At 38.7% G+C, this 12,873-nt stretch overlaps 1 protein-coding gene across 2 annotated transcripts in view; it reads right to left on the minus strand.

Annotated features, from left to right (window-relative positions):
* Window positions 1-2,695: 2,695 nt before the first annotated feature.
* LOC130918445 (ribonuclease P protein subunit p29-like) overlaps window positions 2,696-12,873 on the minus strand; it is a 33,865-nt gene continuing 23,687 nt past the window's right edge. The window contains exons 6-7 of one of the 2 annotated variants that reach the window (XM_057840141.1): window positions 9,667-9,768; window positions 2,696-3,254 (exon numbers count right to left, since the gene is read on the minus strand). In XM_057840141.1, coding sequence (XP_057696124.1) covers window positions 3,118-3,254; window positions 9,667-9,768 — 239 coding nt within the window. In that variant the 3' untranslated portion in view covers window positions 2,696-3,117. The remainder of the gene's footprint in view (window positions 3,255-9,666; window positions 9,769-12,873) is intronic. The other variant, XM_057840149.1, reaches the window with a different exon arrangement.

Below are 12,873 nucleotides of genomic sequence, written 5' to 3' on the forward strand. Positions count from 1 at the left end.
ACGCCACAGGCAGCTCAGTACCGCAGTATTCTGTGCAAAGCGTCAGTCAGTTGGTCCCGTGAAAAATAATGAATATATGAATATTGTTATGGGTCACCCTGTTGCTGTAGTTGCAGTAGCTATTTGCATCCACTAGATGGAGCTATGCCTAAGGGCATGATTAAACCAATATTGATCCATATATAAGGCGCACTGTCACTGTCGGCTTTGGAGAAAATAGAAGGCTTTTTTTTTTTAGCTAGGCCTAATAGTGCGGAAAATATGGTATTTAGCGCTTGCTTGACGAGAAACGAGAACAGGTTTTTATTGTCACGGCAACGAAATATCCTTCAATCAGTCATGTTAGACACATGCGGTCTACCTGGTCAGCCCTAAATATTCTTTATTAAAAAAAAAAAAAATGCAATTAATGAATGTAATGATGATCAGCTGAGACAAAAAAAAAAAAGAAGACTGCAAAAATCGATGTGTATAGACCCTACTCACCAACGTCACAGAATGACTGGTCGCTGTATCCGGCCGCCATATTGTCCGTCTGTGTTTATCCGTATTCTCAATGGTTTCAATTTGTCGTGCGATTTATAGTGCAATTCATAGAAGCCCGGTGCTTTCAGACGCTGTAAACTCATTGGATGCGTTGCATAAAAGGCATTATGTGGAAAAGCTTCAGTCTATCCATTCGCCAGATCCATATTTGATGCCTAAATCGATATTTTTCGACCCGCTGTCTTCGCCCTCTCTGCCTGACATCTGCTACCCTGATATCTACAACTATCTTGTCCACACAAAATCAGCCTATTCTCAGTTTGAAAAACTTTAAAGAGCACTCTAATCAACGTTACCCCGTGTAACCCTTTACTTCCAATTTTCTAAAATGGCGACAATCAATTTAAAAAAAAGTTGACTGCGATGGCTGACGCTTCAAGGATAGGTGGATATTGGACTATTTCTTCAATAAAACACGCAACAACTGTGTCTGCCTCATTTGCAAAGAGACAGTCGCTGTTTTCAAGGAGTTCGATGTGACACAATTTTACCAAAGAAGACACGCTGACATGTACGACAACATTACAGGGAAGATACGCAGCGAGAAGTTATAGCAACTTGAAGCTAGTTTAATTTCACAGCAGCAGTATTTCGCAAGAGCCCAAGTGTCGAAAGAGAACGCCACAAAGACGAAATAGTTCAAATTATGGATTAAAAAAAAATAAAGCAAATGTGACACACAGAAGGGCTTGTTAAAATTTGTTTATATTGTTCTATGTAAATCAGCCAAGGTAGCCCCCCGCATTTTTACCACACCAAATCTGGCCCCCTTTGCAAAACGTTTGGACACCCCTGTTTAACTGATGATCCGGAGACGAGGCCAGCTTCTTTCACTTGGTACCAGCTAAATATTATTCAAAAAATAATGATGGAGGAAGAAATAAGCATCTTGAATTTGAAACTGTATGTTGTCAGCGATAAGCCTCGCAATGATCTTAATTGTGGTTGTCAGCCCAAAACCCTCTAAATATATATTAAATGCATCTTACCAGATATAAAATGACTACTACATAGTCTGTAGTGATCGTTTGGTGCCCAGTTTTCTCGTGGCATTGCAGCAGTCCATCTCGCTCTCCTCTCCGGGTCTCTCGGAATACGGTAAAACTTCAAGTCCCTCAGTCTATCTTCTCTGTTACTGCTACCAACCGCCACACACGCCTTCACCATTATGATTATTAATGTTAACGAGCAGAAAAACACGCCATAATAGGAGGAATTTACGTAGGGGTAATGTGTCAACACGACGAGTAGACGGACAACATGACGCGGAGGCGTGGTTGTGACATGTGAGTAGGGTCTATACCAGTGGTCTCAAACCGGTCCTCAAAGGGCCGCAGGGGGTACTGGATTTCATTCCAACCAAACGAGACAAATACCTTTTCACCAATCTGGTTTCTTACAAGTGTAATCAGTTGATTGCAATCAGGTGCTGCTTATGTTAGTAGAAACCTCATTGGTTGAACTGTTTGTGCTGGATCTGTTGGAACAAAAACCAGGACCCACTGCGGCCCTTTGTGGAGTCGGTTTGAGACCGCTGGTCTATACTAAGGGAGTTCCCCCAAAAAAATCAATTATTAGATGCATCACGATTCGACACGTGACGATTCCATTACTATCCATAAAGGTTCAAAAACAATGATTTTCCCTAATAACTTCATGGCAGTCGCTCGTAGTGGAACGGAATTCAAGACACATCTGCCGCCTGGACACCTTTACCGGATGCACGCAGAGATAGCTCGTTGCTCTTGTCTTTCAGTTGTCCAGCAGTAGTTAGTGTGCTGCTAAGACCCGTGTGCGTCTATATGAGGTGAGGACACGAACCCTCTTGTACTGTTTAGCCTTTATTATTGTTGTTTTTGAGATAATAACAGTTAGCGCCGAGCGCTAAGCTAATTAGCTAATTCGCCAACATGTATTTCATATGCAGAACGTGTAAAACCAGCGGTAACACTACAAACATGCAAAATAGTACAGAAATCTGTGAAAACGAAGTATATTGGTTAAAAGAATTCTTATTTCTAAAGACACTTTGTTTCCAGAAAATGTGGAAATCCTTCCACCTGTGCAAATTTTATTGTATTGTTGAGAGAAATAAGTACAGCCTTTAAAATGGTTAATGTTTTTGCACTTGGTTTAAAAAAAAAAAAAAAAAAAAAAAAAAAAAAAAACAGTTTAAGGGTAGCTTTTTGTTGTATGGGCATGTTTCCATCATTCTTGTTGAATCATTAGGATATTTTAAATAAATATTGGACATAAATGTGTTTGGCTACTAGTAATGTATGATGCATCGATAATTGTGATAACCGTGATCATTGTCAATACCGTGATCCTCATTCAATAATCGAATCGTAGCACCATGAATCTAAATCGAATTGTGGGATACCTAAAATGGCACGCCCCTAGTGTATACATGCCCACAATATACCTACCAAATTTGATTCCGATCCATCCACGAATAACAAAGCAGTGTAGCAATTTTAGTTAGTGCCCTCCCCAAAGAAGAACATGAATATATTCAATGAAAATTTTATGCTCCCAGTCAAAATGGAATGGACATCCATCACACTGCTTTCATAGGTCAATGCTTCCACTGATTTTGAACTTCTTTGCTGAGCGTTCGCTGGCTCGATACTCAAACTTGTTTCCGTAGATGTAAGAGCTGAAGCCATTTATCTCCACTTCAAATACGCTGTTCCTCTTTGGAATTACTGCCCAAAAAGAAAAATAAATGGGAAAGAATGAAGAATCACATGATTAGTCTTACATTCAATTCAGTAGCCTACATGACATAAAACACGATAAGCTGTAAAAATTATAATCACTTCAATTGACCAAACTATCATTACTCTTACATTAAACAGCAGTGCTGTTATTGGCAGCCCTTTTAATTTTCTTCTTAGTTTTTTGGACCAAAATATTGACTACTATTTTAGTCATTTCAAAATGTGTTAGCTAGTCTTTGTCTAGTTTTAGTTGACGATTAATTAAAATGTTTTCGTCTGTAAAATTAAGTTTTAGTCCAAAAAACAATTTCAAATGAACATTGACAGACAAGCATGTATTGTAGTGTCTACAAAGACATGCAACGCCAACTTCGTGATGATCATATGCATTCAGCAGGAAAGCAGTACATTATTTAAATAAATTAACCCCACCTCGATGCCATGAACTGCATGTGAAAAAAGTTTTCCGAGAGTAAGCCGACGCTCGCCACGCTAAATGCTGAAGCAAATGCTATGCTAACGCTACGAGTTACTGGACTGTCTCAGGAAATTAGAATACACAATATTCTAATTTTCTGAGACAGTCCTGTATATTGTTCTATGTAAAGGACGTCAGCCAAGGTCGGCCCCCCACATTTTTACCACGCCAAATCTGGTCCCCTTTGCAAAAAGTTTGGACACCCCTGCTTTAAATGGTGGATTAATGTACAGGACTGTCTCAGAAAATTAGAATATTGTGTATTCTAATTTTCTGAGACAGTCCAGTATATTTACTGAGTGATGATTACTCAGCACAGACCTTTAAAGGCTAAAGCAACATATATTCTCGCTTGCCAAGATAAGAAATCAAATCTTACCATGTGTTTCAAAACAAGCAAGATTGAGCGCAGCCTAGGTTCAAGCACATCGTAACACCGGTGAGGGAAGCGGTGGAGAACATCTCACATGAGTGACACGACCCATACAGTGCTACGTTGCAGGCTGACGTGTATTTCACAGACAATATGACAATATCAAGTATTGTGAACATATGACAGAAACTGTCACATTTTCGTCTCGTCATCTAATCACACAAACATTTTTAGCTTGTCATTTTCATGAAATACTTTCGTTATCGTCATCATTGACGAAAAAAAACCCAATGTTAGACACAAAGCAAATTTACTTCGAGATTTTAGTTAAAATTTGGTCTTTAAACAAATCATTTACAGAATGAATTAAAACATCCCCTACAAATGTTCTAGCCAGATTATTACATTTTAGTTCACACAGATGCTGCAACATCAATTTGCAAAGATAACAAATTGGCCTCTTTTTACTTTCGATTGCAGGCCGAAGAGTGCAAAGATATGATTGTCAGGCACGTGCCGCAGCCACTTGACGCAGACACTAATTCGCTCGCTGCAATTACATTGCCACATGCTGCCATGTTTTTTCAACATCATCGATAACATCGGTTAAGCGTGGAATGATTTTAAAATTGACTGTTTAAACTTTAAACATTTAAACTAAAGTATGTGGAATAATCTGACGCAAAAATCTGTTAATTAGTCTTAACACTCAAAACAAGATGGAGAAAAATATTTGACTAGATACGATAAAAATAATATGATTAAGACGTTTGAAATTTGCAGTGCACTGTTTGGATTCTGACACTCACGTGAGATGTGCTGCACCTGTCCCTCACCCTCCTCACCGGAGATCAGGATTTATCTCAAGTTAGACTACGCACCATCTTGCTTGTTTGGAAACGCCGTAAGATTTGTTTTCTTATCTTTGCAAGAGAGAAGCTGCAATGTTGCTTAAGTTTTTCAAGGTCTGTGCTAAGTAATCATCAGACGTTAAATGTAACTCCTAGCCATAGACTTCATAACCTGACACCTCGTCAATCTTTGCATCACGCCTTACCACAGGGGGTCGAGCTTAAAGCTTCATTTTGTAATATTCACCCGAAGACAGCACACGGTCATGTCAAAGCCGGGCTTAAGCTTGGATTTTTGAAGAACTACGAAAGCTGTACCGCATACAAACAGGAAGGATTGTCTCAGGAATGATTTGTTAGAGGATTCAAAGTAAATATTATATTGTTCGTTCCATGCATACATTTTGAAACGTTGTGAAAAAAAAATAAATGGGGGCCGCTATGGCATTGGCGTCATTCTTCGACATAAATACGTAAAATAGATGCATAACTGCCCGGTTTTTAGCTCTTTTAACCAAGAATCGAGACAGTTTTACGTCCATATCTATAGGCCTGTCGCGATAACAAATTTTAGTGTGCGATAATTTATCTCATAAATTATTGCGATATGCGATATTATTGCATCCCCCCAATTGTTTTTTAACCAATTTACAATAACTGAGAATACAGTATATATTAATAGATCAAGTACAACTATTTGAACGCGAATGTTTACTCTTAAATTCAAAAATACTTTTTAAGAAATCACAACTAAAAACAACAAAAAATAAAATTGCACTTAATAACTTAAGCATTTAGGCAAATGAAAACTTCTCCCCTCATAGTTTCTGCTATGGCGTTCCACAGGGATGCAATGATACAGTTAAGTCACGATTCGGTACGATTTTCGATACGGAGGACACGATTTTCGATTCGATTCAATACATTTAATGTTCTGGAGAAAGAAAAAAAATTGTATTTTTTTGTTTCGATTTTTTTGTTTTTTTTTTTGCAACGAGCAAAAATTAAATTGCCATTATATAAACATGCATTTTAGTGCATAATATTTATGTGCTTACTTCTTACTCATCTGAAGAAATTTTGTATAAAAGTTCTAAGAACAATCTTTACTGTTTGTAAAGTGAGGCGGGGCACGCTGTTGATTGCTACAGCTCTCTTAGCACCTAGGTTTACTACATGAGCAAAACATCCTATTTGTGGTCCGAATCCATTTGTGTCATGTACTGAATTAACAATATTTGCCTTATTATCTATAGTCACTGGTATGGATTGATTTGGCCTGCTTAAATTCCATTCAGTCATGGCAGTTTATAATTCATCGATGTAGTCTATGGTCCCATCATCACTCTGGGCTCACGTAGCCAATGGCATGGGACGTAGCACATATAGTTTGCTATTTCATGATATCTAGTGTGTACGCGCATTAAAAAAGTTAGCAAACACCACAAAAGTCTCGTCTGCTCATTACTGCACAACACCAGCATACGACAATCGACTTTCATAAGCAGGACGAGTTTGAAGCACAGCGCTCTTAATTTGCCACTCAAATATCCGGTGTTGTGCCGAAAAATAGCCGCCCCGCGTGAAATGTCACCCCTGACGGGAGCGCCCACACATCAACAACACCGGCACGCCGGAGATGGTCCGCAGTCAATCCAGAGCACTGATGCGGACGGTATACGTTGAACAATAGGATATAATGGGAACGATTGGCTCCGCAGCTATTTTTTGCCGGACCAGGAACAAAGATGCATTTTGCGCAGTTGGGTAACAAGGAATCCAAACTTTTAACAGCATGTCTGCCGCACGTGCGCATGCACGTGCACACGAGGCGATAAATCGCAGCGGAAAAATTACCGCCTTCCTTTTTATTTATAGTGCGATAAATGGAATTATTGAATATTGCGACAGGCTTACATATCTAGATAGAATTCAGTGATTAAAGCATTTATTCAGAAGAATTGTCTTCTTTGTTTACACATAGAGGCGGCTAATATTGGTAACTGACTAGGCTCATTGTTCGCCATATTTACGTAAAATAATTGCTACCTGCACGGTTTCTTTTGCTTTTAACCAATAATCGACTATCCCATACGCATTTTATATTTACAGTATGTTTATTTAGATTTCATACTTGCACGTCACTTTTGAGATTTTAACTTATCCTGCGCTGTAAAGGGATGCTCCACAATTTCCTTGTATAACTGTATAATGATAATAAATGGCTATTCTATAATAAGTTGTAATTGTGTATATAATTTATTAATAATCTATTTATATATTATTTATAATTGATTCTGCATGTTTTCCTCAAGTATTAAGTTGCTGATGTTAAATTGAGCGATTTATTAGCTGTTGAAAACTTGCAGTCAATTAAAAAAATTATCGGTAAGTTGCAATTTTGGTCAAAAACATATATTTTAAATATTGCTACTGATCCTGAAAATATAGATGATTATCTCTGCATTTGGTGATTTTCGTGCATCTAGTGTAAAGTCTGGGACTTTTATAGCCTTTTTAAGTTTTGTTATACTTCTATAAAAAATAATTAATCGGGATTTTATAAGGGAACAACTTTTAATTTTTTGATGCCGCTGCTAATGGAGACTTGTATATGGCTAAGGTAGGTGCCCGTTTTGGTTTTAGGTCAGTAGCAGCTTTGGTTTTGAAAAAATTTGAAAAGTTTTTGAAAATAGGCCCCCTACAGACGGCCCCATTTCCTGTATCATGTCAATAGGTTATGAAGTCTATGCCCTAGCGTTAGTATAGCATTCGCATTAGCTTCAGAATGACAAGTGTCCTCTTAAAACACTAGCCAGTCTAAAGCAGAGCCACTTGGCTTTTCTGGTCAGTAAGTCCCGAGGATGTTAAACGCCGGAACATTTTTTTATTTTTTACATAAAGTTTGTGGCCTCTAGGTAGGGTTAATTGAAAGTAATGTACTCTTTTTCTTGCTGTGTGTATTATGATCAAAAAGTTGGCGTTGTCCTTGTAGACGCTACAATATTTGCTCATCTATATTCACTCGAAATTGTTGGAAACCTTTCATTTTTTGTACTAAAACATTGGAATTTTACAGACAAAAACATTATGAGTAACTGTCGACCCAACCCTGACGAAATTTGCATGAGATTTCGTCGACTAAAACTAGACGAAGACAGAAACATTTTGAAATGACTAAAATATTTCTAAGACTAATAAGTATTTTCATCCAAAAGACTATGACAAAACTTAAAAGAGCTGCCAAAAACAACACCGGTTCACAGAATATCTAATGGTTCTATCAGTGAAAATACTTCATTTTCTTGTTTTTTTTTCCTTTTCATTTGTTTGGTTTATTGACAAACAATTCTGTCCAACTCAATTTTCTTATGCTCTTTTTATCCACACACATGCACACTCTTTCAGGTGAAGGAAGCGATAACATTGTATTTAGAACTGGTGCAACCATAAAGGCTTTTTATTTCTACGTTTTGTACTCCAGCAGATCACAAAGTCATTATTCAAATTTTTCTCCCATTCAAAAAAAAAAAACAAAAACATCAGGTTCCCATTACCATGTCATTTCTAGTAGAGGCGTGCGAAATTTCCGATTTTTAGATTATTTGCGATTAGGCCGTGGAAGATTCGAGAACGATTAACAAACACCCAAATTCCGATTACTGAATTATACCAGGAAAACCGGAACTCAATCACAGTTAGCGTGGTCTTCGGGACACAATGAGGAACAGACCGAGAGTAAATATCATGTTCAACTCATGCCGCTGGATAAAAAAACAATAATACCTGACTGTGGCCAACAGCTGCTACAAACAACTCCCAGTTGCTAGTTGCTACAAACATACAGCCATGTAACACTACGGTAGGTATCAAATATATGTAGAACTAGATGTGAAATGACAGACGACGGCGGCGTTAGAACATGTTTGGAGAACTACAAGCGAAATGACAGACTTGCCGGCGTTTGTAAACAGCTGCCATCTTAAAGCAGTAGACTTCACTGGAAGGCTCTGTTGTAGCGAACTTAATTAACTTTTTATCTAAAATACTCCTAAATGGGCAAAATCTTGACTTGAATCTATCTTTAAAACAGTTTTAAACTTTGACATGTCGAAAGTAGACAGAAGGGAAATTATGGAATAACGGGAGCAATTTTAACAACTTTAACGGTTGATTCACAACATTGAATTAATTGAAAGTAGTTTAAAGCTGCTGATACAGAATGGGGACTTGAGTATTTTAGTTACCTTTTTTAACTGTTAACTTGATCCTAAACTAGTAATTTGGTTTAGCCTGAGAGGATATTTGAACAATTTTGGAGGTAATGTACGAAACAATACAATGGGGCGTGGGGGGGGGCATCAATAATCAATTTCTAATCGAATCAGTCTCAGAATCGTAATCGAATCGTTAGGTGCCCAAAGACTCCCACCTTTAGTTGCTAGTAGTAGAACATGCATGTTTTTTTTCTACCAGCCTTAGGAGGATGTTGTGACGCAGGTGTATTTTTTGGCTGTCATGTTCTAAAACTGCACTGCTGACTACTAGCTGGTATGATGAGCACTTCAAATTAATTGACTTTTGGTCGTGTGAACGCAAATCTGTAGACAGACATTTTTCGAGAACGATGTCGCAGCGTCTTTGTAAGAAGGTTGAGTATTCTGAGAATAAAGGAATAAGAAAACAGTTGATCACCTTTAACTCTGTCTTGTTTTGTCATGATTTTGAACACATGTTTGAACTCCTGAATCACAATTCCGGTAGTGCCTACGTACGAAGGACATTTGGACCGAACCACTGTAAATAAAGAAAGAAAAAGAAGTCAAACAGATAAAGGACAATGGAAATCGACAGTGGTGGTCACTGTCTTTGCACTGCTTAATGCCAATATACTGTCACATGCAGCTCACAAAGTAATATGTTCTCAGACAGCTGTCTCAATCTGGGTACTGCATATGCAATATCTGCACAGTTACATTATAGCATTTTTGGACTGTTACATTAGTACCTATGAGCAAACCGTCGATCATATCAGGTCAGCCTTCTGCCTCCTTGAATGAGTACTGTAAATTGTCATACAGTGAAAGCCAAAATTATTGGCACCACTTTAATTCTGTCAGATAATGCTCAATTTCTCACAGAAAATGATTGCAATTCCAACGCTTCTTTGGTAGTAATATCTTCATTGATTTTGCTTGCAATGAAAAAACACAAAAGAGAATGGGGAAAAAAATAAATCATTATCATTGTACCAGGGCTGTCAAAATTATCGCGTTAACGGGCGGTAATTAATTTTTTTAGTTAATCACGTTAAAATAATGCATGCACGGGACGACCTACTCATGCATTGCCGCAAACAGACTAAAATGGCGCCATTTTATGTATATTGAGAGCTAAGAGGCAGAGACAAGTGAGTGGAGTGAACACCGGTACAAAGAGCCGGCTCTTTGAAGTGAACGATGAGTGCCGGCACCATCTCTAGAGAGCCGGCTCTGTCATTTTCCCTGCCTCTCGCGCGCTCTCCCTCTTTGTCGATGTTGCTCTCTCTTTTTCACGTGTCTGAAGTGAGGTTTGGCAGTGGCTCGGCTGCTGTGCTCACAGAGGGGACACAAAGGGGAGTGGCGAGGGGCTTGGTACTAGGTACTGCACGCTGAGCACATGCTCCGTCGCGTCTGCGCAGCCACAGACAGACACAGGAGGAGGAAAGGACGACACATGAACGAGGTTTGTATGCCTTCAAGACGAGGCACTCATTGGAGCCGTCCTACTTATTGGCATATCCTTTGGCATCTCTTCCACAACATTTATAACTATTGTGGTGAGCGACATGGGGAAGAATGACAGGAGATAAACTTTTTCTTAACACCCTGTATTGAACAGAGGGGTTTTACTTTTAATATAAAATTACTATAACTTGTACTCACATTTATCTTTTAAGAATTACAAGTCTTTCCGTGGATCCCTTTCACAGAAAGAATGTTAGTGTTAATGCCGTCTTAAGAATTTATTGTTATAATAAACAAATACAGTAGTTATGTACAGTATGTTGAATGTATATATCCGTCTCATCTTTCCATTCCAACAATAATTTACAGAAAAATATGGCATATTTTAGAGATGGTTTGAATTGCGACTAATTGTGATTAATTAATTTTTAAGCTGTGATTAACCCGATTAAAAATTTTAATCGTTTGACAGCTCTACATTTTACGCAAAACACCAAAAATGGGCCAGACATAAGTATTGGCACCCTTTGAAAAATCATGTGATGCTTCTCTAATTTGTGTAATTAACAGCACCTGTTACTTACCAGTGGCACATAACAGGTGGTGGCAATAACTATTTCACACCTGCAGTCAGTTAAAATGGATTTAAGTTGACTCAACCTCTGTCCTGTGTCCTTGTGTGTACCACATTGAGCATGGAGAAAAGACGACCAAAGGACTGTGAGGATTTGAGAAGCAAAATTGTGAGGAAGCATGGGCAATCTCAAGGCTACAAGTTCATCTCCAAAGACATGGAATGTTTCATGTCTACCGTACGCAGTATAATCAATAGGTGTAAAGCCCACGGCACTGTGGCTAACCTCCCTAGATGTGGATGGAAAAGAAAAATTGACGAGAGATTTCAACGAAAGATTGTGCGGATGGTGGATAAAGAACCTCGACGAACATCCAAACAAGTTCAAGCTGTCCCGCAGTCCAAGGGTACAACAGCGTCAACCCGTACTATCTGTCGGCGTCGAAATGAAAAGGGACACTATGGTAGGATACCCAGGAAGACCCCACTTCTGACCCAGAGACCTAAAAAAAAAAGCCAGGGTGGAGTTTGCCAAAACTTACCTGAGAAAGCCAAACACGTTTTGGGAGAATGTTCTCTAGTCAAATAAGACAAAAGTAGAGCTATTTGGGAAAGGGCATCAACATAGAGTTTACAGGGGAAAAAAACGAGGCCTTCAAAGAAAAGAACTCGGTCCCCACAGTCAAACATGACGGAGGTTCCCTGATGTTTTGGGGTTGCTTTGCTTCCTGTGGCACTGGACTGCTTGACCGTGTGCATGGCATTATGAAGTCTGAAGACTACCAACAAATTTTCTAGAATAATGTTGGGCCCAGTGTGAGAAAGCTGGGTCAGAGGTCATGGGTCTTTCCAGCAGGGCAATGACCCAAAACATATTCTAAAAAGCACTAGATATTGGTTTGAGAGAAAGCACTGGAGACTAAAGTGGTCAGAAATGAGTCCAGACCTGAATCCCATAGAACACCTGTGGAGAGATCTAAAAATGGCACCCTTCAAATCTCAGAGACCTGGAGCAGTTGGCCAAAGAAAAATGGTCTAAAATTCCAGCAGAGCATTGTAAGAAACTCATTGATGGATACCGGAAACGGTTGTTGGCAGTTACTTTCTCTAAAGGTTGTGCTACCAAGTATTAGACTAAGGGTAACAATACTTTTTTTCCGGACCATTTTTGGAGTTTTGTGTAAAATGATCATGATTTAATCCCCCCGCACCCCCCCCCCCCCAATTCTCTTTTGTGTTTTTTCATTGCAAGCAAAATAAAGATATTACTACCAAAACGCAATCATTTTCTGGGAGAAATTGAGCATAGTGGTGCCAATACTTTTGACCAGCACATATGCAAATATAGGACTCTGAAGCCTTTGTGCATTTTTACATTGACACCTTTACATAAATCTTGTCAAAGACCAACATAAAAGGCTAGATAAGCTATAGATATCTGAAAAACTGTGTATGTTATAACAAAGTAACGTTTAAAGTTTCTCGTTTATGGTATAACACCGTGAATGGTCTCTGAAGGGTTTAATTGAGGTGAGGAAGACAGGTATGTAAGGAAAGCACTTTTTAGATTCTTCAAAGACAGTAAGTTGATTGACAGATCGT

Source organism: Corythoichthys intestinalis, chromosome 1 (assembly GCF_030265065.1).
Source record: "Corythoichthys intestinalis isolate RoL2023-P3 chromosome 1, ASM3026506v1, whole genome shotgun sequence".
NCBI classification, from domain to species: domain Eukaryota; kingdom Metazoa; phylum Chordata; class Actinopteri; order Syngnathiformes; family Syngnathidae; genus Corythoichthys; species Corythoichthys intestinalis.